General features: G+C 38.6%; 2 protein-coding genes across 3 annotated transcripts in view; one reads left to right on the top strand and one right to left on the bottom strand.

Moving 5' to 3' along the window:
- WDR25 (WD repeat domain 25) overlaps positions 1 to 12,847 on the bottom strand; it is a 65,993-nt gene extending 53,146 nt beyond the window's left edge. The window contains exons 1-2 of one of the 2 annotated variants that reach the window (XM_080593902.1): positions 12,707 to 12,847; positions 9,520 to 10,295 (exon numbers count right to left, since the gene is read on the bottom strand). In XM_080593902.1, coding sequence (XP_080450028.1) covers positions 9,520 to 10,236 — 717 coding nt within the window. In that variant the 5' untranslated portion in view covers positions 10,237 to 10,295; positions 12,707 to 12,847. Of the gene's footprint in view, positions 1 to 9,519; positions 10,296 to 12,663 lie in introns of both variants that reach the window. The other variant, XM_080593901.1, reaches the window with a different exon arrangement.
- A 102-nt stretch (positions 12,848 to 12,949) lies between these two features.
- WARS1 (tryptophanyl-tRNA synthetase 1) overlaps positions 12,950 to 26,921 on the top strand; it is a 21,128-nt gene continuing 7,156 nt past the window's right edge. The window contains exons 1-7 of the mRNA XM_080593903.1: positions 12,950 to 13,235; positions 15,792 to 16,006; positions 17,063 to 17,270; positions 23,651 to 23,759; positions 24,664 to 24,783; positions 25,371 to 25,553; positions 26,191 to 26,291. Coding sequence (XP_080450029.1) covers positions 15,893 to 16,006; positions 17,063 to 17,270; positions 23,651 to 23,759; positions 24,664 to 24,783; positions 25,371 to 25,553; positions 26,191 to 26,291 — 835 coding nt within the window. The 5' untranslated portion in view covers positions 12,950 to 13,235; positions 15,792 to 15,892. The remainder of the gene's footprint in view (positions 13,236 to 15,791; positions 16,007 to 17,062; positions 17,271 to 23,650; positions 23,760 to 24,663; positions 24,784 to 25,370; positions 25,554 to 26,190; positions 26,292 to 26,921) is intronic.

Raw genomic sequence — 26,921 nt, 5'->3', positions numbered from 1 at the left:
GCAGAAACCTCAATAACCAGTCAGTAACACCGCTAACTGAATCTGCAGCCCGCTATTGCTCCACCAACAGCCTTAAGCTTATCATCAAGGAAGACATATTGCTCACATGGCAAAAATTATATTCTAGCCACTAATCGCAACATTCAGAATAAGAAAAATTATTTTAGTGAGGAAATGCTAATCTAGAAAAAGGCAATGAGCCTAGAGAACAGAGTGAATTCAGAAATCTTACTTTATAAAGCAAGGTGCTACACAGCTGGCACGTGTACAACATACAAGCATGTGTGGTCTTTGTTATTTCTCATTCTTTCCCACCCCATTATCTTTAATCTATTAGCTAATTGAAAAATTGGGAAGCAGAAAGTTTCTATAGTTGCATTTTAGATATGTCCTAGGGAAGAAAAAAAAAAAAAAGCAGCTGGGTTTAAAGTTAAAAAATAAATAAGTCTGCACATTCCATCATGCATGTACTGGAAGACAAATCAAACAGTTCCAGACCAGCCACAAAATGCATTTTTCTTTGAAGATGGAGGATTACTGCAATGAAATACGGTGTGTATGATAGGAGGTGGTAAGTCATTAGTTCCACAGTAGTGAAGCAAGATCTCTAAAGAACAAAGTTTTTATTAATGTTTCTTTTTCCCTTTAATTTAAAGGGAATCTATAACTAACACTTGTCTTTATAGCATAAATATATAAGATTGTCATTAAAGTTCTATTGGGCTTCATCTGAAAATCAAAAGGCAACCACCTTTGGTACGTTTACTGATATTATAAGCTTAAAGATGCAGCAATTTTATACATGCTAAAAATAAAGTCTTTTAAAAAGAAAAAAAAAAGAGGCAAGAACAAAAACATATTATAAGTAATAGAAACTTCAGGCAAATTGCCTCTGCTCCTGATGCTGGATAAATCCAACACAAGTAATCTCTCTGTAGAACCTGAAAAAGTAGAGCAAAGCTTCTCAAAGATCTGTTTCCTTGACAACATTGACAGACCATGAGAGGTAGGGAATCCAAGTCATAAGATGTCTTGTAGTTTTGTTAGAAGATTTTTTTTTAAATATATATAGCAGTATGTAAGAGGCATCTATAAAGCAAGACTTCTAGAAAAGAAGCAAACTTACACTGGTGTTATTTATATTTTTAAACAGTAGAAACATTTGGAATTTCTCTATCAGTGATAAGGTTGATACTCCCACAATGCATTAAAGTAACTTGAGAACATAAAAACTATTCTACCTCTTTTTTCCAAGCTCCAAAAATCACAACATTTTGACCAGGAATATTACTGAAGCATCTGAAGGGAGATAACACCACAATATGCTTTTCCCATTTCAGATGATGTTCTGCTCCATAGAGCTGTCCACAGAGATCCTGCATGTAATTGGAGGGCTTAATTTATGACATTATCAGTTAAGCTTCATTAGGGACACTGCTCTGTTGCCATCTCTGGCACCGACATTTTCCTCTGCTAATGGGTTGGCTACGCTGGGGGGAGGACAAGGTTGCTTACTTGTCTGCTAAAGCCCACATAAGAGACATTCAGTAAACAGTTGGAAGAGCTCTTAGCAGAAAGGAAGTGCAAAGCTCAGCAATTCAGGACAGACAGGTTTCTAAGAAAAAGTCAGGAAAACATTTAATATTTTTGATATTTCTTTAACTAATGAGTGACCAAAAACATCCTTCTATATAACATGAAGAAACAGAATCTCTTCTTCCACAACATTTTAAGGATATTCAAGAGTCATACCCCATCCTTTTGGGTTCCTGGAGAAAGAAAGGTTTGTGAAGTAACACTGCCACAAGAGCCATTTCTCTGGTGCATCTCACCCATTGTCACTTTGCACCTACCACTCAAACTCAACCAAATTTCAGAGGTCTCAGAAGGACTTTATTGCCCCTCAAGCACGATTTAATCAAAATGAGCAGCTGAATAAAAAAGTAAAGACCTTGCAGAAGCCCTGAAGGATGGAGAAGTTGAAGATAATCCACAGCTAGCCAGCCTCGAGACACAGCCAGACTCCATCAGTTCTACTGCTTTCAGAAGAGCTTTATTTTCTGAACTGCTCTTTAAGTAATTCCCACTTCTTTTGAAAGTATCCTTCTTCCCCTGTTCTTCTTCCCCAAAGCTACATCTTCAAGCATAGCCATAAAACAGGAAAATCTCACTGAGAGACCACTTCCAGCATGGGGTACTCCTCTAGTATTCCTTACAGAGACCTTAATTCAGGAGGCATTTCCAAGCATGAAGTTGTGGTGGTCTTACCCTGCTAGGCAGCTGAACACCACCACAATCTCTCCCCCACTTCCTCTCCTCAGGAGAGGAGGGGGAGTGAGGAAAGGAAAAAACTCACGGACTGAGAAAAGGATAATTTTAATAAAGGAAAAAATAATTATTAAGGGAAAATTATTAATAATTAAATAATTTAACTAAAGTGAAAAGGGAAAGGAGGGGAAGGGAATAAAAAAGGCAAGCAAAGGTCATGTGCAAGCACAGAGAGAGGGGAAAGGAATTACTCTCTACTTCCCACCAACAAGTGATGTTTGACCACGTCCTTGAGGCCCTGCTTCATCAATCTAGCCATTGTTCGGGAGGACAGACATTTTCACAACGAGAGCCCACCCCTCCCCTTTTCTTCCTTTTCCCACCTTTTATTGCAGAGTGTGACACCATATGGCACGGAATATCCCTTTGGCTGGTTTAGGCCAGCTGCCCTGGTGATGTTCCTTCCTCACCTCTCGCCCACCCCCAGCCTGCTGGCTCTGGGGGGGATTAGAAAAAGTCCTGATGCTGTGCCAGTAATGTGCTCAGCAATGGACAAAACACTGGTGTGAAACCACTGCTGTTCTAGCTACACATGCAGAGCACAGCACTGTATGGGCTGCTGCAGGGAAAGTTAACTCCATCCCAGCCAGACCCAGCGCAGAAGTAAAACAAATGCCCTTACAAAACTGAAAACGTAATCCAGAAGCTGAGATATTCACTGCCTTTTTTGCCTTTTTTGTTTGTTTAATACCAATTTCTGTGCAAGCATTAGGATAAATTCCAGTCTAAAGGAGTACTGAATTTAGTTCTTGTTAACGAAAAAGGAAAGAAAACAGTGGCCTACCAAACAGCGTAGAGATCAGGATGCTGCTGTTTATACTCAAAGAAACATACTCCTTTGAAAAATCCTTTGAGGCACAAGAGTGTGTCAACTACTAAGAACATAATAAAAACTATATAAGTCATCTCCAGCTGTGGATTCTGAGAAAGTGAACAAAGGCATTACAAGGATTTCCGTTTCCTTGACAACAGCATTGCTGGAAACAAGAAAATAATTAAAAAAATAAATCTCCACGTAACAACGATCTCGAAACGTATCTAGGTATTAACACACCAAAACATGTAACAACCCCACCAACATTTTTGTGAAGAGACCAAAATCCACCACCCTCCCGAATTGTTCTTTATCAACTTGCATTAATGGCTTTTGCAGAACAGTCGGTTAAGAGCTGGCTCTTACCTCCTGACCTGTATTATCACCCAGACAGAATCACAGCCAGAAGCTTTTGTTCATGGTCAAGCACACTCCTTCCTGCATGCTGTCCCTTTTCTTATAAAATAAGCATTATGGGTAAAAATTATATGAAATAATTTCCTTAGAAAAAGACCAAGATATATAGAGAAAGGCTTTCAGCACTCAAGAAACTGGTATTACTATACACACATGTATCAAATAAGTGTACTTTCATCCTAATAATCAGCAAGCTCAAAATCCTTGGAAAAAAATATACATAGTTCTAAATAGAAAAGGGAACAAGGCACCATTAAGAAAAGCCACCTTCAGTATTTCAGAATAGCCTATTTAGTCGCCTCTTCAACAAGAGAACGACAATGCTTTTTTCCTCACACCTAGGTAAGCAGTACATTCTCCAGAATGAGTTTCTTTGCCACTTCCAAGATAAGGGGAAGAACTTCTTGTTACTTTTACAATACAGTATTAGAAGTGCACTGACATTGAACAGATCACTTTGAAAGTTCTTTCAATTAAAGTGTAACGTGTGCATTTAAGAGAAAGTCTCCCCAAAATATCATTTTGTGCATCAGCTACAGTTAAATGAGCATTGTCACAGATTTTAAAATCAATCTAGAAATCAGAATGCTTGGGGTACTAGCAGCATGGTATCTAATCCTGCTCAGTGAACAGCTTGAACCTAGCCTAGTGGTGACAAGGCTGTAACCATCTGACAGCTACGTGTGAGTTTATAGGAAGCAAGCTGGCAGCCTAAATTCAGTCCCTTATTAACAGACAGGCATGTAGCAGAACAATGAGGAACAGTACCTATACTGGCTCCTTCAAATGAATTGCTTGCAGAAGGTTTGAAAACAAATGTCAGAACTTGTTACTCTGACACAGGGTTAACAGGAATGTGTAGGAAATCTCTATTGCCACCATCAGTGTCACACGCGTTATACGGATGAATAGAGGCTATCATATTCCACTGCTTCCAGTCTGATACAGCAGGATCAAGAATAACAAATTCATGGAATATACTACTATGCCATCTTTGTCCTGCAGAATACACAGCCACAAAAGAATAAAAGATTTTGAAAATCTGAAAAAAATAAAAAAAAATGCTGGTTCTATTAGTATTTGATTCACTCCAGAAAGCAAAATCCATACATTAGATTTGACCAGTATAAGTTATATAATACCCTGGAGCTAGCACCCTTAGACGAGATAGTCTCGTAAGACCAGAGAAGTATCTGGCGGAGATCTACTGAGTTAGGAAATTACAAAAATTAAATGCTTTGGAGCTCAGAAATCCCCTGACTTTCAAATGAGCATTGGCTAGAGGAGGACTTAAAGGCACCATAAATCTTTGCCAAGTTCATTTTCTCTTGGCATCTACTTACTGACCCTACTAGAGACTGACCGCTGGGCTAGACCCTGCTACTTAAGACAAATTGCTGTATTCAATGACAACCTGTGATTTAGAATTCTATATTTGGGATTCTAAACCAGAAATAACTAAACAGCGTTGATTTTCAGAAAGTTCTGAATATCCACGCTACAAAACTTAGGTAGCTTTAATAACTGTACTGAGTCTCAAAATTTATACAAAAATTACTAACCAAGATAATAAAATCACAACCTTTATGTTTAAGTTGACAAAACCAAAAGTGGCACTAGCATCCTAAATTTCAGGTAGAGCAGTTTTTGAAACAAAAGGTATAGGGAAAAAGTATTATCCCAAGAATCGAATCCCTTTAGACAAACATCAAGACAATCAAGTTCAGAATCCTTAAAATGCATACCTAAAACTAGAAACAAAAGCCACTAAATATTCAGTTAGGATGCTTTAGCGAAGAAGAGCACTACCACACTAATTTGAATCAGTGCTTCCAACCTAGGTAGCTGGCAAAAGAGGCAGGAAACCTATCAGCTTCCCCTTTGAAAGGGGAAGCTCAACATTCGAAGAAAATTGAGGATAAAAGATTATTGCCAAAGCCTAAATATAACCTTTCTTTTTTTTTTCCTTACAGATTTAAAGCATGAAGGTTTCTCCTAAATCTTCTGGATTGGAAGGATTGTGGGTAATTAACCTACAGTACCTATAGCTTCCCATATGAAGTTGCATCTTACTTTCAAGTCTGTATGAAGTTTACTTGTATCTTTAGCAACAAATGCATAAACTTTAAATTTAATGTCTTTCAACGCACAAAATGGAGGCAAACACTAAAGTTTCCCATTCTTTAAAAGAATAATTACCATCCCTTAAAAAGTTACCGTCCTTTTCTAAGATACTGAAGGGCCCCATCTGCTGGTAGGAGTGTTACTCTGGAGTATTATGCCGCTGAGCTGGTAACTGATTTTTTCCAACAGTACCAGTTGATCACTGTTTTGTTTGATTGTTTTCTTAAATGCAGCCATACACACCAAAATAGATAAATAAATAAATAAAAATCATTAAGAACAAACATTTATTATGGAAAAACAAAATCCTAGGAAATATTCCGTCCTAAATATGTAAGACATTTACACAAAGCACTCCAGATTATCTTTCCCAACACTAGCTTATTCTTCAGTCAACAGACTGAAAACATCAACTCAATTTTTGCAAACATTGTAGTATGACTTACAGCGATTCATAAAGAAGATGGTAAAGTGCACACTAGTTAAACTTGGCAAACATAAAAGGAAGACTTACCTTCCCAGATTTAAACAGGATACATAATACAAAAAAACATAATCAGTTCCATTTATATATTTCAGATATATCCCTGTGTGATATGGAATATAAAATATGCAGTAATGATTTATTCATAATAGTTTAGATGGGAATAAAGAAACTAAGATTTCTAAATTAAGATAGAAATACTTGGGTTTAGCTTTCTTCTTCTCTATGTTAAAAAAAAAATCCTTTCCCAGAAAAGAAAATTCTTAGTTTGTGATGAAAAATTTAAGAGGAGAATATTTAAACGCAGAAGAACATAAAAGATGCAAAACTGTTTGGCTAAATAATACAAAAATTGCTTATGAGTATAGTTTAGTTTTGATTAAATGAAAAGATCTATGAGCACCACAGTCTGATCTGCTTAGACAGAACTCTCAGTTCTGAGAAATCTCCACTGATATTGGACTGATATCTTCAAATGATAAATATCATGCTGTATAGGCTGAAGTTAAGGACTGAATCCAAGATACTTACACAAAAATATTAATTTTCAATTATTCACATGATTACCTGGAAGCACAAAGTTTTGTGGCTCTGGATTACCTACTTGTCTCGATTGTACGAGGATTTTAGGCTTCTAACTGTTGAGTCTTATCCAAATCAGATGCTCAAAGTAAATACTGCAGACATCCTAAGTGTCTGTTACCATGGATATTCCCATTAAAAGGAAAAAAGAACAAGCTTCCACTGCCTGCATTTAAACTATTAATTCCAAGCAGGTGTTCTTGGAAGAAAACAACAAAAGGAAAAGCCGAAGGAAGGTATGGGATTGAAAAAAATAAATAAATAAAATAGTACATTTACATCTGTGTTTTCAATTGCTTGTTTTACGCTTACACCAGAAAACAGACAACTCCAGGCAATGGCAGACAGCCAAAAAAATTCCCAAGAGGGGAAACCACTGCTGTCATAGTCATTAGAGATTTATGGGCTCATGACCCTTGAAAGTTGGAGAAATTAGTTCCATAACATCTAGACAATGTTTAATCTAACTGTGCCCTCTACTGGCTTGAAAGGTATTTGTATAAAGGCACAAACTTCAAAGATGTTACTGCTCATACCTTAAATCTTCAATCTCATTAAGAAACAGCAGTAAGAAGCATTTCTTTCCAGGTATTTCTCTACAGCTTACCTTTCAAAGTACTGAGATGCATTTTAATAGGCTTCAGAACAGTTACGTTGTACCTTTACTGATGTTTTAGATTCCCATATTCTGAAGTGTGGTGAATATTAACATATTCCATTTACACTTAATTTCCATAGTTTGGGGCACCTAAAGCAAATAGATTCCTTCAAATAACAGCTTTACTGTTAAAGACTGCCTCCAAGCAGGGGTGGAAACATTGCTTTAGTAAATACAAGAATAAACCCTTCTTCCTGTTTACAAAATAAAAACCAGACAGGCTATTACTCGCCTTTTTTTCTTTTTAATAATTTTACATAGCAATGACAACTTTCATTTATATTGTTTTACCAGGTTTAGTACAATGGTGAGTGAAAATAATTATAGATGAAGTAAGGCTCTGGGATAGTAAACAAGCAGTATCTTAAAATGTCATACATATGCTTAAAGTCAAACTGAGACTTATAGAAGTCAAAATGTACATATAATTTTGCACAACCCAAATATACAATGCAGCTTGCCAAAAACATCCAACAGCACTTTTTGCATATCATATTTTCTTTCTAAGGTTGTTGTTCAGATAGCAGTCAAGATTTAACTTACTCAGTATATTAAGGAAGACTTGCAAAGAAAAACAAGTGTACTTTTTTCTTCTGTTTTGTCTTTATGAAAAAGATGGACAAAAATATTTGGAAAGAATTACCTTACAGGTCAAAGTATTCAAAATTCACTAATATGACAGGTTATGCTGGCTAGAAGTGAAATTCAGAGAATAAAAGTTTAAAAAGTTAAGCCATTGAGAGGAGGAAGTTTAATTCATACTATAAGTCCTGGTTTTTCTTTTCTGTGAACACCAGTGCTTTAATAGACATTAGGGAGGGAAAGAAAAAAAAAAAACTAGAGCTATGTCTGAAATTCAAGAACACCACTGCTTCAAAGATGTGAAGTCAGCACTTATTTCACAGGGCCCCATGGCAAAACTGGGAGAAGGGAAAAGAAAAGAAACAACACTAAGATAAGAAGAACCATGTAAAAGACAAAGTAAATGAAACTCAATTCTCTAGTACAAAAATAAATAGCAAAAGGGCAAAGAAAACTCAATTTTAGTAAGAATTTATTGGGGTTGGGGGATCTAAATGGCAGACCAATATCAAATCAGAATTCAAATTACATTTTAAAGTTCCCTCCTCTAATTTTTTTTAGAAATATGCTAATACAAAGACTGTTCTGCCAGCCTCTTAAGCACTAAGATTTACTTAAAGCTCTGAATTTGAGAATAAAGTTTTAGGGAATGGGAAGGAGCTGTGACAGAGGGTCAGGCTGGGTGCTAGGAAAAGGTTCTGCACCCAGAGAGTGGTCAGGCACTGGGACAAGCTCCCCAGGGCAGTGGTCACAGCACTGAGCCTGATGGTGTTCCACAAGAGTTTGGACAGTGCTCTCAGACACAGTGTCTGATTTTTGGATAGCCCTGTGTGGAGCCAGGAGTTAGACCCAATGATCCTTGTGGGTCCCTTCCAACTCAGGATATCCTATGATTATGCAAGTAGAAGTAAGATTTACTGGATTGACTAAATTAACAAAGAACTGAAACCAAATTCACTAAAGTTAAAGGAAAATACACTTAAGTATTGAGTAGTTAACCCTTGAAACAAACTTAAAGTGGAAAGATTCCCTTAGATCATGAGAGGACACCTTACTGCAATGTAAAATGTCATCCCAGTTCAAAGGAAAGATGCACAAGACCCAGCACAGCACCTGCAGCTGTAGTTACTTGGGCCTGGCAAAGTGCTGGCAGTCAGCTGTTCAGTGACTGAAGGCAGAACCTGCACCACAGTGCTTAAGGCCACTGTGACCTTAGATAGGAAAAAGTAACGACAACCTAACATTAATACAAATTAAAAGATATGACCCAGTAGAAATCCAACTTCTTAAATTAAGCTCTAAAACATATTTAATACAAAAAAAATATGAAATAACAGGATTGTAGGTACATTAAAGCATTAAGCTGAGAGTTCATAACAGGTCTGGTACGGAAAAGCATCTCCTCCAATTCTGAATATGGTGGAACTACCGAACACACTGCCAAAAAGATGCTATTCCAAGAAGATCATTATTTAATACAGTATTTTTAAGCTAGTTGATCAGTCCAAAAACCATCTTGTTTTACATTACCTTGATTGTTTTATCCATAGAAGCTGAGAGAAGCATGTGACTTTGTTCTCGCACAGGACACCACTGGATTTCATTAACCGGACTGCTGTGTTTAAACATATGAAATACTAAGCTTTTGGGGATTTCAGTTACTTTACATTTGGATCCCAAATACGGCTTGATTATTTCAGATATCTTTCTCATAGTCTGCTTTCCTGATACGTCTGGCTTCACATGACAATTTGAGCTTTCACCCTGTTCATACTCTTTTTTTCCACCGGTACTGGAATTTTCTTGACGCAGTCTTTTGGGGATATATGGTCTAATTCCTTTTATAGTTGTAGGACTGTCTTTATGCATTCGCTTTTGGGAAGTGCCATTTCCAGAGTTTCTTGAAGAGCCTGATGTCTGTTCATAGTTTTTGTAGGGCATACTTAATGCAGTATGGCTAGAGTATGCTCTCCTACAATAAGGAGATGTCAAATCAGTGTTATTATTCGGTGCATAATGCTCGGGGAGATCTTCACAAACAATACTTATGCCAAAATTGTCAGTGTTCTCAGTAGGCTGCATTTCATATGTAGATTTTGTTCTCAAACTACCAGGTGCAAAGTATTGAACAGGATTCACAGAAGAACTCGGAAGGCTTGTTTGTCTGCTAGAAGTACTGGGGACTTCAGTCTTTTCAGTTTCTGCCTCGGGGTCTGAATCATCATAAGCAACCAGTGATGAACTCATTATGGCTTGATATAGCAGACTCCAGAAATCTCAGTGCTGGAATCCTCCAAAGCAACGATCTACAATAAAAAAATTGACCATTCAGAGCACAGTCTATTATGGACGCTACGCTACATGTAACTTAAAGGATATAAATATGCTTTTCTTAACAAAATCCTTAAGTACTTTATTCCCATTTATTCCTGGAATGTATTCCTCTATTACAGCACATCTGTACATTCAATGGTGCGACATCATTTGCCTCCAAGCACTTTGCATACATTTTTAATGCATTGCAGAGATGCATTTGCATACCACAAGACAAGGAAAAAACGAGTACGGAAAGGAAAACAAACTTCCAGCGTAAGTACTGCAAATCACTTCCACCTCACTTGCAGTAGAACTCCTTCCTCCTCACACATAAACAAGAGGGTAGTGTAATTATGCAGTGGTTTAGGATGTTCATTTATAATAATACTCTCAGTCCAAAGTACTTGTAGTATTTGTAACAGTAACTGTTTCTTTCAACTCCTCCCTGCTGTTAAGCATGAAGGGGTTCAACTGGCAACTAAAAACAGTAAAAATGTATTTCTGACCCACTCAGTAGTCTTACAGGATAAAGAATTTTTCCAACTACATCCAGAGGCAGCTCTACACAGCTTTTAGTTTAACATAACAGGCATAGGTCAGAAGCTACACTGAATTCACTGTTCACATTTACTTATAGAAAATAAAGTTTACTGTGGAGCTAACTTTTTCAAAACTTCTATGAAAAAAGAAATCACACACTGAGATTGCATATGGAACCTGGAATAATTTACCACTGTAACAATCCCAGAAAAGTTTTTTTTTCTAAAAATCTGTATGGCACATATGGACTACATGCATGGTTTAACTACATTCAAATCATAGATGGTGTCTGCAAAAATAATGTTTAACCTCTGCTGTTTGCAATCAAAAAGCATGGCTACCCTTCCATTACTAAGAGTGATTAAATGGGAAACTATTTTTGCTTTGTTTTCTTGCTCAGCTGTGAGCACTCATCATGCTACAATGATTTAACCTACAACACTTCCAGATCAGTTTCTGAAATCTTCAATTTAGGTCGGAGAAGCTACCATCAAAAGCAGCTGGATTGAGACTGCTGTCCGAAAGGCAATATGTCCGTAAGCATTTGCAGGGTTGATGCCACAAATGAAAGTCCCACAAACACTGCTGCTGGAGCAGTATGCTGGAACTTGTAAGGATTACTCATTTAATTTTAGAATGAGATCTACTTGAATTAAAATGAGGTTTTATTTAACCTACAGCACGGTTACATCACAGGCTGCGGTCTGCATTCTGTAACAAAGTTGGTAAGCACAAACCCTATTCAGACATACACATTCATCAACATCAGACCCTTTCCAAGTGATCAAAATGCTTAACTGGAACACAGCTACTAACATTTTAGCGCATAAAGGCATCGAGATCTCCCTCTAGAGGACGTTTTGTCTTTATCTGTGGTTTATGATAGTTGTAAATTTCAGCACCTTACAACTGCAAGAGAATTTTTGTTTCCTTGAGTTTTATTTTTTTTTTTTGAGTTTACAGCTTCATTTGTTAAAATAGCATTTTACTTAAGCAATTTCAAAGGGAAAAATAATTAAGAAGTGTTCCAGAACAACTCATTTAAAAACAACAAAAGTAGTAATAAGCATCCTTCTTCCTTCAAGTCAACTTTGTTTGAAAACTCTCACCAAATAAGTACTAACATTGAAGGACCGCACTTCACAAATGACAGTAAGTGGTTATTATGTGTATCACAAGGTCGGAAACAGACTGACCAAGATGCACAATGAACAAACAGTAAGAAGTTGACCTCTGGCTGAAAGCAACGAATGAAGACGTACAAGTAGAGTGGGTCAGACTTCCAAAAGCTACTTTATTTTGTTTTTAAACACACATGGAAAAGAGGCAATACAATGTGAAGTTCTGAGGTAAGCACAAGGCATTTCCTTGCAGGTATCAGGATAAGAAATAAACACGTTACTGTAGAAGACTGGAAAGAAACTGCCAAATTACACCGGTCAACATAAACCCATCCCAGCACAACACACAACACCCACAGGCCTCAGTCTTTTAGGAAAAGCAAAGCACCCGTCATCAAGCCTTCCCATAGAATTCCTGTTTCTAAAAAAAACAAAACCAGCTAAAACTTTCTTATGCTGCCCTGAAGAAAAAAGACCAGCGCGTGCTTCGTCAGAAGCACACCTTAACCCCCTGCTAACTTAACAACGGCTTCATTTAAGCGGACAGGGACGCCTGAAGACGCTTTAACAAAGCTCTGTTGCCCTGAGCTGCGAGCCGACGAGCTCCCGAGCCCGGCCCCGGGCCCGCCCAGCCCCTGCGAGGCCCCGGCCGCTCCCCTCTTTCCCCCCTCCCAGCCCCGCCGCGGCCCCCTAGTACCTGAGGGGCGGCCCCCGGAACCCGGCCTCCCGCGGCAGCTCACCGTTTATAAGCGCGCCGGGCAGAAACCGCTCCCGTCGCTCTAACGGGCCGGCCTCTCGCCGTTCCCCCGCAGGCACAGCGCGTTGCGGCGGGCAGAGCTGGGGCCGCGGCTGGCTGGGCGATGGCGAGTCCTTCTGCGGGGGCCGCTGGGGGCAACAGGGGCTTCCGGCTGCGAGCGAGGGGAACGAGGGAGGAAACGATGGTTCCGGGCGGAGCGCGTTTCCCAGCCGGAACGGGACGCGCGGAGCTGGGGAGGTGGCGCGGGGGGGGGGGGGGGGAGCCGGGCGGGAGCGGGCCGGGCCTGGCGGGAGCGGCTGTGACACGATCGCGCCTGACGGGGCCGGGTCGGGTCTGACGGGATCGGGGAGCTCCGGGCGCGCAGAGGGGAGCAGCCCGCTGCCCCCCGGCCTCTGCGTGAGCGACCGGTAGCGCCCAGCAGCCGGCGGGGCGTGCGCTTCCCCTTCCTCCCGGGGCTTTGCGGAGGGCTGGGAATGGTGCAGCTGCGCGGCTCGGCGACCGGCGGGTCCCTCGTAAGTTGCCCAGGGAGGCCCATCACGGCGGCGTTTTAATTACACGCGGTGTAAATGCGCACGGGGCTGGTTGTGGTGTGGGAGGGGCGCTTTGAAGTCGCGCTCAGCTGCTCGTGCAACTGTTACGTGCTGCTTTTTTTAATTATTATTTTTTTAATTCTGGGAAAGGGGAGAAAATGCCTGTGTTTTTTTTTTTATCAGCTTTTGTAATTCACTGTGGCTGAATATGCTCAGCAATGGGCCAATATGTGCTGGGGAGGCTCTCCAAATCCCACTCTGAAAGTGGGAGATGACAGGGCACTAAGCTTACAACTCTATTTCTTACAAAATCATTAATGGGTAGCCATTTGGGAGGCATATTCCTCCTCTAGAGACTTTTAACACATGTTTTAGTCTCTGAACATTCAGCTAGCTCCCTTTGGATATGCAAAATCCTTTGAAAGTCATCAGGGTTGTACGTGGGCACCGAGCTCTTCCCTCACGGGCAGGGCATGATGGAGAACGCCCAGGGTGGATGCTATTTCCAACATACAGCTGTTTGCGGCTCACTGTGAGCTTAATTTACTATTTTAACTTCCATTGCATTTGTCACTGTCACCTCTGATTATAGTGCAGGCAAATGAAGAATCAGTGTGAGCTAAGATGACATCATTTTCTTCTCAAGAAAAAGCCCATGCAATAGCTTGGGTGATTGCATAATGAACCACACCAGGCTGTGATGCAGCACTTTGCCACCCTGGCCAAATTGCAGTGATATTTTCCATAGAAATTTTTCCCCTCAGTTTGCTTTTCTCATTAAAATTTGCACCGGTATCTCATTGTATCAGGCTCAGGTTTTATCAAATTCTTTTATGCATCTCTGTGTACCTGGTTGTTGTAGCATATTCATCGCTTTGAGATAGCTGCAGTTTGACTTCCAGTGTTATTTTACAGATAGGTTTCTTCCCTATTCTCTTTTAGCACTTATTTTCTTGTATGTAAATATGGCAAAATCAGAATCATAATGGTTTTTAAATTGTCTCTTACCATATTAAGTTAATGCTTGTTTATCCACAGTTCTGGATTTTTAAATATTCAGATGCTTGAATTATTACCAAAAAAATGGTAATTTAGCCTGCGTACTGCTAAAGAGCATATCATTTTGTATAGGAAGGTGCTGAGCATGAATATTCTTTTTTAAATAAGGATTTCTTAAAATAAAGAGTCCTGTTTGTGTAGTTGAAATGGGTTTTCACTCATGGCAGGCTGATAACAGATTCACCAGATTTCTTAGACAGCGATAAAAGTCTATTTTTTAGATCAGAGAGTAGAGAGAGTAGTTAAATGCAATTTATCGAGTAATTTTGGAAAAGTCGGAGGAAGAAATTGCGGGGGCACCTTTATAGAAGCCATATATAGTAAAATATAAGTTAATTCAATGCAGTCCATATTACAGTAGTTTTCCATTCTTGGAAACTACTAAGAGGTGTTCAATGTACTCATTAAAGTTAAGTACAAGAGAGCTTACTTGTAACATGTTTTAGATTAAAACTGAAGGGATAAAGATCAAGATGTTTCTGATGTAGAGAGAAAATAACCTTGATTTTAATGCCTTTGATAACCAAAACTGTACACTTTCTTAACAGCATTATTTAACTTTCTGTACTTCCTATGTTAGCATACTGTAAACTATGCAGCTGTAATTTTCCGGAGTCTTGTATGCTATTAATTACTTTTTTAAAAAGAATGCTAAGAAACTTTCAGACTATGCCGTTGTTAATCATTACAATATTATCTGTGTTAGCCTGGGAGAGAAGCCCATTTGTGGATCAAGGGCACACTCAGTGCTAGGAAGGTTCTGTGATTAAGGTATATGTTGGACATAAGGAAGGCTTCTGTGTTGTTATTCTCAGATTTAAGCCATCTTCCAGCATTATTTTTCTTATGTACTGCTGAGAAACAAATAGTTCCTTAAATTTACAGACTGTTGCTTACCTGAGAATTGATTGTTTCATAGAAAGCAGCATTTCTCACTGATCATAAGTTTTGTAACATCTAGAGGAAAGCAGTAAAGACAACGCTTTTCTCTTGTATGCCTTTTTTATGAGTTGAAAGATTAGATTGCATGTATTAAGACAAAATTCGTTATAATGGTTATAAGAATCTCTTGATCATTCAGCTTTTATGGAACAAAATTTGACAGGGTATCAAGTAGTACAAACACATTAATCAGGAGTCAGGTGCTCTGAGTCATAAATATTTTTAATTACTTTGACACCTTTTTGAAAAGGTGTTCTAGTTTTAAATGGGATACTTAGAAACAACACTGGAATGATCTGTAAATTTATTTGGTGCTCTTGTCAATATCAGTCCATTTACAAGTGAAACTGAATTTAGCATTTGAAACTTGTTTGCTCTCTGAAGCTCACTGTGTTAAAGTCTCTCCATTTATCAATCTGATATGAATAGAATTAGATATGGGGTCAGTGTAGTTTTTTTGTGTTCTTACTTTATTGAACTAATCTTCAAGATGTATATGGAAGAATAAAACACACTTTTTTTTTTTTTTCCCTACAGTTCTCCTGGTTTTCGCTGCTGCACTTTTGAATCTACAAGCCAAAAGACTGGAACTCAGATTTAGCTGAGTTGTAAATAAAAGGATCCTTTACACTGGCAAAATGGCAGATAGTCCAAACTGTGATTTGAAATCCCTGAGTCCACTTCAGCTGTTTGAAAGAGTAACTGAGCAAGGAGAGAAAGTCAGAGCACTGAAAGCAGGAAAAGCACCAAAGGTATTCCCATTCTGTGTGCTGAACTCATCATTTTTCAGACTAGGTTTGTCTTTAAGAGTGCTGAAATAATATGATTGTCCTGAGATCTATTTTGTATTACAGTCAGAAAAAATCTTAGTTTAAAAGATTTATGTCCATTTTGTGGACATACCTGGAGCAAGATAGTTATTAGCAAGAGCAAAGTTGTGAAGTAAGAACAGAGAGCTGTAGGCCTGGAAGGCTGCTTCAGCCCAGTTGCATTGCTACATAATGGGATCCAAGGTATTTGGTTTTCAAATGAAGTTTTTGTCATTTTCATTCTTCCCTGGTTTTAGATTCTCTGTTTAAATCTTTCTGGGAGCACTACTGTATACACTAACAAATATGTCTTCCTGTAACAGTCCCTGTTTAATCTTCCTGTAGTAATTTGCCATTAATTTTCAGCTCTGTCATCACTATGTTGGCAAAGAGAGCTCAGGTTTCATATGGTCTCTCTTCGTGGATTGCGTGTGGGAGTAAGCCTTGAAAACTAGGCATTGTATAAAACTTGATGTATTTATTGCTTGCATGAGATGTTACAATAGCTTTGTATTAAAAAAGTCATAGCAATGGAAGTTGTGAGGAACTTAATGTTCTTCTTTGTTTTCAAGTCTGTCATTGAGTTGTAACAAATCTTATTTTAAGGTAAACCACTAAAAGAACATTCAGTGTAAAGTAAATTATTGTATTTTACTATATCCCTGTATCTTAGAAATCTGTGCTTAAAATGTTGAGCTTGTTATCCCTCTGAAAAACAGGCATTTTTTTTCCCCTTAGGCACAAATAGAGAAGTGAAACAGAGGTACTTTAAATACTTTGCCAGTGATGTTCTAAGTTCTGCTGGTTAGGAAGTTGTGTCACCTGCTATTTTCCTTACTTTTACCTTTGGCAGTGATGCTGCAAGCATGTAAATAAAAGCTTAGAGCTTATGAGTAATGCATTTCAAGTCAAACCATGGATACAGAATTTTGGAGAATTGAGATGTAATTGTTTATCTCAATTGCATCAAGTTAAACAGCTGGTTTTTTCTTTATTCAGGATGAAATAGATGCAGCAGTGAGGATGCTGTTATCGTTAAAGCTGTCATATAAAACAACAACGGGACAAGATTATCAGGCAGGCTTACCTCCAACAGACCTTGCATTAATAAACAATGGTACAACTAAAGAAGAGGATGAGGATTTTGTGGACCCCTGGACAGTGCAGACATCAAATGCTAAAGGCGTGGATTATGACAAACTCATAGGTACGGCTCTTTCTTCATTGCTTCTAAGGAATTTATGCAGAGTGGTCATAATGACCACAAAAACAGGATATAACGAATCATAACAAACCTTGATCAACACGATTACGTGTAACAGTTTGTGTTTAATGTTAGCATTCGTGTCTAAAGAGTTTGCTGTAGAAGTTGAAAATGTCCCAGGCAGGGATTTCCTATGGAAGACTTAAAAGTGTTGCAAACAACTTCTCAGTTTAAAATAAATCTTATTCAGTTAGTTTTTAACATGTGGACTGTTATTAGAAGGTACATTAATGAAGACATTGTGAATGGGTATATTATACATCTTCAGTGTTAGTGGTGCAGAACAGCTAGAGCTCAGAGCATTCTGGCCAGGCTCTAGGATTTTTCCTACCATCTCTCTGCATCTGACTTGACTTCTGCATTAGGGAGAGCAGGGATGGTCCAAAAGTAATATAGAAATCTATAAGTGTAATGACACCTTCACCAGGCACGCTATCAAACAGACTGGTGCTGGCTTGGATGGAAAAGGCACTGCTCATGCCAAAAAAAATACGTGTAATAGAAAATATTTCAGATAAGGAAGCTACAAAACTTGCAAAGTTCTGTAATTTAAGAAACAGGCTGTTAGTTAACTTTGTTACTTGTTTTATAGTCTATTTTTACAGTTTGAGTCCATAGCATAGAAATAGGTGAAAGAACTATTCATTAATTTCTACTATTTTTGCTTTTTAATGAAATGTATGTACCTCAGTGAAAATTCTGTAACAGTTGTATGTGGCTGGTGTGAGAAACAAGCTGTTAAGCAGACCACAGAGCATACACCCTTATGTGGCAGTAACCATGTATTTGCTTTTGAGAGCTCAGTTGTTAGTGTCAGCATTCTTTTAACTCAGTGTGGTGTTACTGAATGTTTACATCAAATGTATGTGTATATTGGCTTAGTCTGCAGAAGGCAATAGGAGAAAGGAAAAATTGGAAAGGGAGAAGTGTGCAGAGAAAGACATATGTCAGTGGAGGGGAAGGAAGAAAGATAATTGTTAGAATCTAGAAATGGACAAGATCACTCACCTCATTACCTGTGTAGATGTGGAGAAGACTTTTTTGTTTTCTTGGGGTGGGCGGAGTTCTAAATCTTGTATAATAGTGGAAAGAGTAGAATACTTGTGTTGGCACAATCTCAAAGTTGTTTTGAGAATGGCTAGTATGACTTCACTGTAAATCAGTTAGCTACAGTAATGCTGTTCTTCTACCTGACAGCAGTATCGTTTTTTCCAGTACCTATTTGTGTATGTGTGTATGTCCTTTTCATCTACTCAGCAATGGAGAGTTAGACCAGTTCTGCTTAATTTACACTGCTAACGGATTGGGGATTTTGGTGGATGAGTCATTTAGGTTATTCTAAGGGAAACATTGAAAATTATTCAAAGAAGAATGCTAGCCACTCCAGCAAATGCAACAGTTACTGTTTGCTCTTTATAAACTTCCTCTTCCTCCTTTCCCTTATAAAAATAGTAATACAAAATATTGTCCAAGAGCGTAATTTAATAGCTCTTACAATAAAGGAAATTTTTGTGCCACCTACAGTCTTTTTATATGCTAGTGGTACCCTATAAAGTTGTCAATGTGTTTGTTTTTATTCAAACATAGAAGAAATGAAAGTGCTAAAAGCATGGTGTGATTGAAAGGGGTATTATTCTGAAATGGTTGTCCTGGGTGTACACTTAAGTGCCTGCTTATGCACCAAAACAGGTATTCTGGGAAGAAAGGTTCTGTTAACTAAGTACTAGAGGTGAACATCCCTAGAGAATGTGTGGGTTTTTTGTGTTTTGAGCATGAGAAAAGAGCAGAGGGGTAAGTCAGAAGGAGCTCTGTATGTTAACAATGCTAGTACTTCAGTGAGCTCAATATCGCAAGTGATACAGAACGTTTGCAGTTGGTGGGAGATCATCTAGTCAACCTCCCTGCTTAAAGCAGGGTCAATGAGAGCACATTGCTCAGCACCTTGTCCAGTAGGATTTTGAGCATCTTCAAGGATGGAGATCCCACAGCCTTCCTGGGCAACCTGTTCCCACATTTGACCATACACACAGTATGAAATATATCTCCTTTGCTCCCCTCACTTCCCCTGCTCAGATACTTATACACATTGTTAAGATCTCCCCCTTCCCGAGCCTTCTCTTTTAAGCAATCATTTGAGTATATCTGGATTCTTTTTGTATTGAGGAGCCCAGAACTGGACCCAGCATTCCAGGTGTTTTTCACCAGCAGTGACAGAGGGGAAGGATCACCTCCCTAAACCTTCTGGCAGCACTGTTCCTAATGCATCCCACGAGGACATTGAGCTTCCAGTGCCGCAGGGACACATTGCTGGCTTGTTTTTAACTTCTTGCTTTCCAGCCTGTACCATTGCACAGAGGTACTGCTCTCCAGATTCATGACTTTACATCCCCTTTTGTTGAACTTCAGGAGATTTCTTTCAGTTCATTTCTTCAGCCTGGTGAGGTCCCTCTGAATGGCAGTGCAACTATTTGGTGTATCAGCTACCCCTCCCAGTAATGCATCATCCACAAACTTGCTGCGAGTGCGCTCTGTCTCCTTGTCCACATCATTAAAGAAGTTATTAAACAGCGTTGGCCCCGGTATTAACCCCAGGACTACATGACTAACACCAGGGCTCCAGCTGGATTTCAGCTACTGGTCAGAACTGGTTGAGCCTGGCAATTCAGCCCATTTACAGTTCACCTCACTTACCTAGTCTGGGCTTCATCAGTTGACTATGAGAATAAGATGGGAGATGGTGTAAAAAGCCTTTCTGAAATTGAGATAAACAATATCCATTGTTCTCACATCTTCTACTAGGCTCGTCATATCATCACAGAAGGCTAATAAGTTGGACTGGCATTATTTCCCATTCATAAATCCACGCTGACTACTCCCAGTGACCTTCATGTCTTTAATAATGTTTGGAAATAGTTTCCAGGTTTACTTGCTCCGTCACGTGCCCGGAGGTTGAAGTGAGGCTGATTGGCCTCCAGTACCGCAGATTCTACTTCTTGCCCTTCTTCAAGGTGGGGGTGGTATTTGCTTTCTTCCAGTCCACAGGAGCCTCTCCCAGTTTCCATGGCCATTCAAAGATTATCAAGACTGGCCTGGTCAGTAAAGTTAGTGTAATAACAGAAAACTAATAATTTACTATTTGTATGCAAATATAACCAGGCAACAGCAAAAAGGAAAAGTACGCAATAAATTTTCAGCAAATGTAAATTTGCTCTTGAAAATGGCGGCTCTCAGGACCCGTTATATATAGCAAGAGTAAAGCTGTCTTTTGGGAAAAGGTAGAACACTAGAGATCAAAAGCAGCATCAAAGAAAAGGGCTCTGTGTCCTTGTCAGAAGCTGGTCAGGAAGGCAGATTTCTTTCTGGACAGAGAGTTTAAAATACACTGAACTTCCTCATTAGAGGAAATATACAGGCAAATATTATGCAGTTTTTTAACAAGGAAGATGAAGATGGACAAAGAAAAGGGAGCCACACAGCCTGTTAATGTTTAATACAATTAGGTAGGCATTTCCAGTAAAGTGTTCTACATCAGTGGAAAGCGACTTTTTACAGATAGATAGTGACAGGACAAAGAGGAATGGTTTTAAACTATAGGAGGGGAGATGTCGATTAGCTATTAGGAGGAAATTTGTCGTTCAGAGGGCGGTGAGGCATTGGCACAGGCTGCCCAGAGAAGCTGTGGGTGCCCCATCCCCAGAAGTGTTCTAGGCCAGGTTGGATGGGGCCCTAATCAATCTGATCTGGTGGGTGGCATCCCTGCCCATGGCAGGGGGGTGGTGATCTTCAAGGTCCCTTCCTACCCAAACCATCTATGATTATGTAATATCAGAGAGCTTTTAATCACTTTATGTGACAGTGCAAATATTTCTGAGGTGGCTAGCCTCAGCTAGTCTTCAACATTCTCATGATTTCTTTATCACAGAATGGTGGAGGTTGGAAGTGTGGAGGTCATCTTGTCCCACCCCTCTACTCAAGCAGGGCCACCTGTGGCAGGTCGCCCAGGACCATGTCCATGTGGCTTTGGAGGATAACCAAGGAGGGGGATTCCAGAACCTCTCTCTATAAGATTAACCTCTTGCCATTTGTTATTGTTCTGCTGAATCAAACGTTTTTCGTGTTCATTTGGTCTCTATTTAGCATTCATCCAAATTACAATTACTTTGGCACTTTGTAATGCATTTTATTTGCTAGGCAGAAATTAAATCAGTAATTAAGGTCTGCTTGGGACAAGCACATTTGGAAACACTCAGAAGACATATGGATTAAAGTGGTGTTTGCTGAATCATGAACCAGCATTTATTTTTTTTAGTGGCACTTGTTTTAATGAGTCAGTGGATGGGCCTGGTGCTTCCTTTGTGTGCTATCCCTCCTGAGTCACCTCCAGTGAACGGACAGTTGCACAGGAACTTGTTCACCATTATCCAGTGGGAAACAAGAGGCCTTGTTTTCTCTCCCGTTTAGTAATGGATTCACATGACTTTAAGTGTACTGACTGTGTACAAAGCCTTGTATTAATGCTGTGCATAACCAGTAATATAGAAGAAAATGAGATAGGTGGAGAGGGTCCGAAGCTACAGAAACATAGTCAAGTTGATGCTCAGATTGGATGCATTACTATTCTTCTTTCCTGTCAAGAGTCTCTCCTGCTTTTCCTTCAGTGGGGGTTCCTGATTTTTGTCTGTGCAAGGCTGTTTAGTTAATAGTCCACCTAACAAAGTTCAGCATCAAACTTAAACATACATCTCAATTTTCAGCCAGACTGTAGGAGGGGAACTCCCTGTACTCGGTGTTTCTGAGCATCCCAGTGTTCCAGGGTACATGTTGGGCTTAGTCTTCTGTCCCATCCCTTTTGAGTGCTGCAGTCTCAAGCATGAGGATGGCCATGGTCTTAAATAATCCTTTTTGAGATGTATACAAAGCCTGTATTGACTAAAACTAGCCTCCATGCTGTGTTCTGAGAACCTGTGTTGTAAAGTGTTGGAAAGCCTCTTTTCCTCCTCTGGGAAAGAAATTGGTGTAGTCTGGCTTTATAATAAGCCCAGGGTATCTGAATATTTGGCTTTCCAAATTACCCCAAGTGTATTCAATATTCCTTGATGCCCCCGTAGTTTAATTTTGTGTGTAAAATGAGTTGTATTCCCAAGGCAGTGCACTGAAAGAGTTCTGCCTCCAGTTGGAATCAACTTCTTCTTGTTATCCAGTGGTCTAAACTGTTACACTGTCCAGCTAAGGATCATTACCATGTGCTAGGATGTAACATCAGAAGCCCACCTGCTCCAGTAGGAAGTTGCAGTCTTTGGAAGGACATTTCAGTTAATTACTGCATCCCTGCAGAAAGGCTTATTTTTTGTGTTGATTTTTTTTTATATATATAGATGGAGATAGATTATTATATACATAAAAATGTACATTTTTATCTATTTCGTTCTCTTGATTAGTTTGTCAATCCCAATAGCTAATACTGCAGATTGTTCCAATGCTGAGTAGAGCAGAATAGTAGCAAAGAGTAGATTCCTGTCTAGATCATTTTGAGCGGGTCAAAATCATGGAGAATTGACATGATTATTAGGGTCCAAGAATTGGGATTGGAGTATAGGAAGCTCTAATGAAGAAATAAAAGATTTTCCCAGTTCAGTTTCATCTGCAGTGGGAAAAAAAATGCTGCTGTTTCAGTCTGACAAAACCCTTCTTGAATGAAATCACTTCCTCTGAAAATACTGTTTTATTTTAATCAGCTGCATTTCCTAAACTGTTTTCCAAGTAACAAGTCTTACTTGAATGCAGTGAAGGTTATTATGCATTACCTTTTCAAGCCTCTTGAGGGGAGCAGTGTCCGTAATCATGTCAATATAAATGAAAAATGAAGTTTGGAGAAGAGCATTTGGGATTGAAAAGAGGAAAATATGATTTGAGGACTGAAAATTCAGACATGAAGAAAGCAACATTCAGAGCCTCGCAGCCATTCTTATCCTTTGATTTACGGATGCCAAGTTATTGACCTCGATATGTTTCTCTGGAATGTTTTTTGTTCTGAATAAGCATACTCCTTGTATAAGGAGACGGCTATTACGATTAATCATAGATGGAGCAAAATGGAGATGTAGCAAATAGACTGGGCCTGCTAGCAAAGAGTTAATATCAGAGACTACTGATGGGACTCCAGGGAAGAATCAGGAAAATCTAGCCATTTTACATTTTTCCTAAAACTTAAAGATGTTCTTTTTGATCTAGGCTGCACTGGTATGTTTTTGGTAAATCCAAGATCTCTTTGTAGCTATGCTGTGCTTAATTTTATTGTATTTTTTAATATTTTATTATTATAGTTCGGTTTGGCAGCACTAAAATTGACACGGATCTGATCAATCGAATAGAAAGAGCTATTGGGCAAAAACCTCACCGCTTTCTACGTAGAGGAATCTTTTTTTCTCACAGGTGAGTTTTTCTCGTTAAAACTCAAAAAGGCCAGATTAGGTAGACTTCCTGTGAGCATTACTGGGCTCACAGTCTTTGTGTGAGCATTTACTCTGACTAGCAAAAGACCATGTTCTTTACGCCAAGGTAAACCAACTGTGGAATTGAAACTAGCAACTACTCCAGGTTTACCCTGTCAGAACTTGAACCACTTTGTTCTTTCAGGGTACATGCATCTTTTTCTGATTTGTCTTCACTTACCCTAAATAGAAGGAGAAGTGTACAGGGAATCTTTGCTTTGTACAGGTTCCATTTTGAGCCAGTATGTAAACAGCCAGATGGAGAATTTGGTCTGGCAAAGAACCCCAGGTCTCATATGCTGGCATTGCTGATGTCAGCAGGGGTTCACATGGCTTGTGTACCTATACTTCTTTATTGTTACATAAAAAAGGCTCAGGGAATAATCTTAAGCACCAGCCTGACAATCATCTACGTTGTTTAATTGTTAGCATGCATTGACTTTTGGCCCATGGCAGCTAGCACTTTTCAAGTAAGTGCCTGAGCATGATTGAGGGCATAACCCCCACCACAGACCATTCCAACCAGGTTGCTTTAACATAACACCTTATTTGTGAAATGATTCACAGCTCTGTTTTATGAAGCTTCAGAAATTATTATCCAGTTAAGTAAATTTCTCTTTGGTTTTCCTCATAAGCTGGCTGAAGGAGACAATCCTTTTCTTAAATCAGAAAACTAATTAAAAATATATATATTTCTAGGACACTTAAGATACTATATTTCACTTATTAATACATTTGGCTTTAAAAGCACTTGAATTTTGAATAAAAAAGAATTACAGAAGATATTTCTTCTTAAATTCTTTGAATTGCCTCATGTTTTCCTTTGTTTGTTTTTTCTTCTTCAGGGATATGGACCAAATCCTTCATGCTTACGAAAATAAGAAGTCCTTTTACCTTTATACAGGCAGAGGGCCGTCCTCTCAGGCAATGCATGTTGGTCATCTTATCCCATTTATATTCACAAAGTAAGCTTTTTCTACAATTTTCATTAATCAAAACGTTTTTTTCCTAAGGAAATGTTGAATGCTGCTTATGGAACTAAATGATACATTGCAGTGAGTTTTCTTTGTTTGAGGTGAATATTGATGAACAATGCAATCTTAACGTTTCATTAACGTGATCACAATCCATGTATTACCATAAAGCCATCTTCCTTGCACCTGAAGCTTGACGGCACTCCTTAGAATTTTTGTTTTTCTTAAGCACAAGTTTGTGATGAGACTCAATAATATCATTGTGTGAGGTGGTGCCTGCAGCAGCAGGACACTAAGAAATTGGATTCTGAGTCAAAAAATCTCTTTGAATTCTTCTGTCATTGCAAATGGTGACTGCTAACATATGTACAGGAAACGAGTCTTTTTTTTTTTTTCCAGGTAAGTTGTCATTATAATCTGTATAAAGTGCTTACCTCTGCTCAGATAAACATAAGTAACTGCATATGGTGCAGTCCTTTTTATATGCTTTTGTTTAAATGTATAAAAATATTTTTAACTGTGTGGCTAAAATGTCTATTTTTAATCACTGTGAGATAAAATTTTTCTGCTTTTATAAGGTGGCTGCAAGAAGTATTTGATGTTCCGTTAGTTATACAGTTAACTGATGATGAGAAGTACCTCTGGAAGGATCTGACAACTGAGAAGGCATATGAATATGCTAAAGAAAATGCAAAAGATATCATTGCATGTGGTTTTGACGTCAATAAAACCTTTATCTTTTCTGATTTAGACTACTTGGGGTAAGTATAAATTTCTTTAGAGCATTGAAACAAAAAAATTGTCTGTATTTTCTCTTCTACTTTGACAGCCAACAGTGTTTTAACTAGTGTATCTAGATTGGAAAGCTTCAAGACAATCTTTACAATACTTAAAGTAGAAACATTCATTTTTATGCTGCTCAACATTTTGTATATATCCTCTTTTCATTCTTCTGTATAATATATAAACAAATACTTGTGTGTGCAGGACTTAAATTACAAAAAAATATATTAAAGCTGCTAAAATGTAAGAAAATACCTAAACCACCAAGAAAACTGCAGGTTGATTTTAAGGTGGCATCAAAATCTTTGAGATGTGTTTGTACTTTATCTGCATGAAAGGCATCAACTGTTATGGTCAGTTAATTTAACAGCATGAAAGATTATCATTTGAACTTTGAGTAAACTTTAAAGGAGATTTAAGAAAAGAAACCTCTGTTGGAGCTGCCTTTGTAGAAGATCCTCTCATTATCATCTCCATGGGCCACCAAAAGACCAAAACAGTGCCTTCAGAGATTTAATCCTTCAAGTTTTGTAACATTCTCAGCTTTTGGAATGAAAGCTTTTATCTGTGCTTTCCCACTCTTTGTACTTTATTTTTTCACTTTCTTTCTCACAGGTCAAGTATGGGATTCTACAGAAACATCGTCAAAGTTCAGAAGCATGTTACATTTAACCAAGTGAAAGGAATCTTTGGCTTTACAGACAGTGATTGCATTGGTAGGAAATAACATGGGTTACTGGAAGCGATCCTTGCTTTCACTTTCTGTGGCACTATTTAAGTAACTATTTGAAGAGATTGGTATCCGCCATTCATGAAACAGATGGGAAAAACAGGATGCATGTTTCTAGGCTGATTCTAACAGGGTGTTACTGTGGTTTCTTCAGTATAGAAAACACTTGACAGTGAAATTCCTAGGGTGTATTATTAGTAACAACAAAGTGCAAAACACAAAAGTTGAAATGATCAGGACAGAGAGCAATTCTTGGTTTTTAGAACTATTGTAGCTATAGTCAACTATACTTCCTATAAATTTCTACTGCAAAAGTAGAAAACTTTTCATACACGTGTGAGAAAAGATAAGGAGTGCTCAAAAGCCTTATTGTCATTTTGCTAGGTAACCCTGTCTTCCATTTACTTCACTGCGATTGTAGGTTTCTGTCACATTGGCCAAAGAAAGATTGCTTGTCAATGATGGCATTAAAACATTGGTGTTCCTAAGTGCTAACGTCATTCTCTGACCAAAAATTAGTCAGCTTTTCAGACTTAACTGTAGCTGAAAAACAGATTCCTATTTCTGCCTTACCAGTGTTCTAATAAATGTTGGTATTGTATTAATGACTTCGTTC

The sequence above is a fragment of the Anser brachyrhynchus genome, assembly GCF_964034855.1.
Source record: "Anser brachyrhynchus genome assembly, chromosome: 5".
NCBI lineage: Eukaryota > Metazoa > Chordata > Aves > Anseriformes > Anatidae > Anser > Anser brachyrhynchus.
This window is presented reverse-complemented; position numbering and strand designations above follow the sequence as displayed.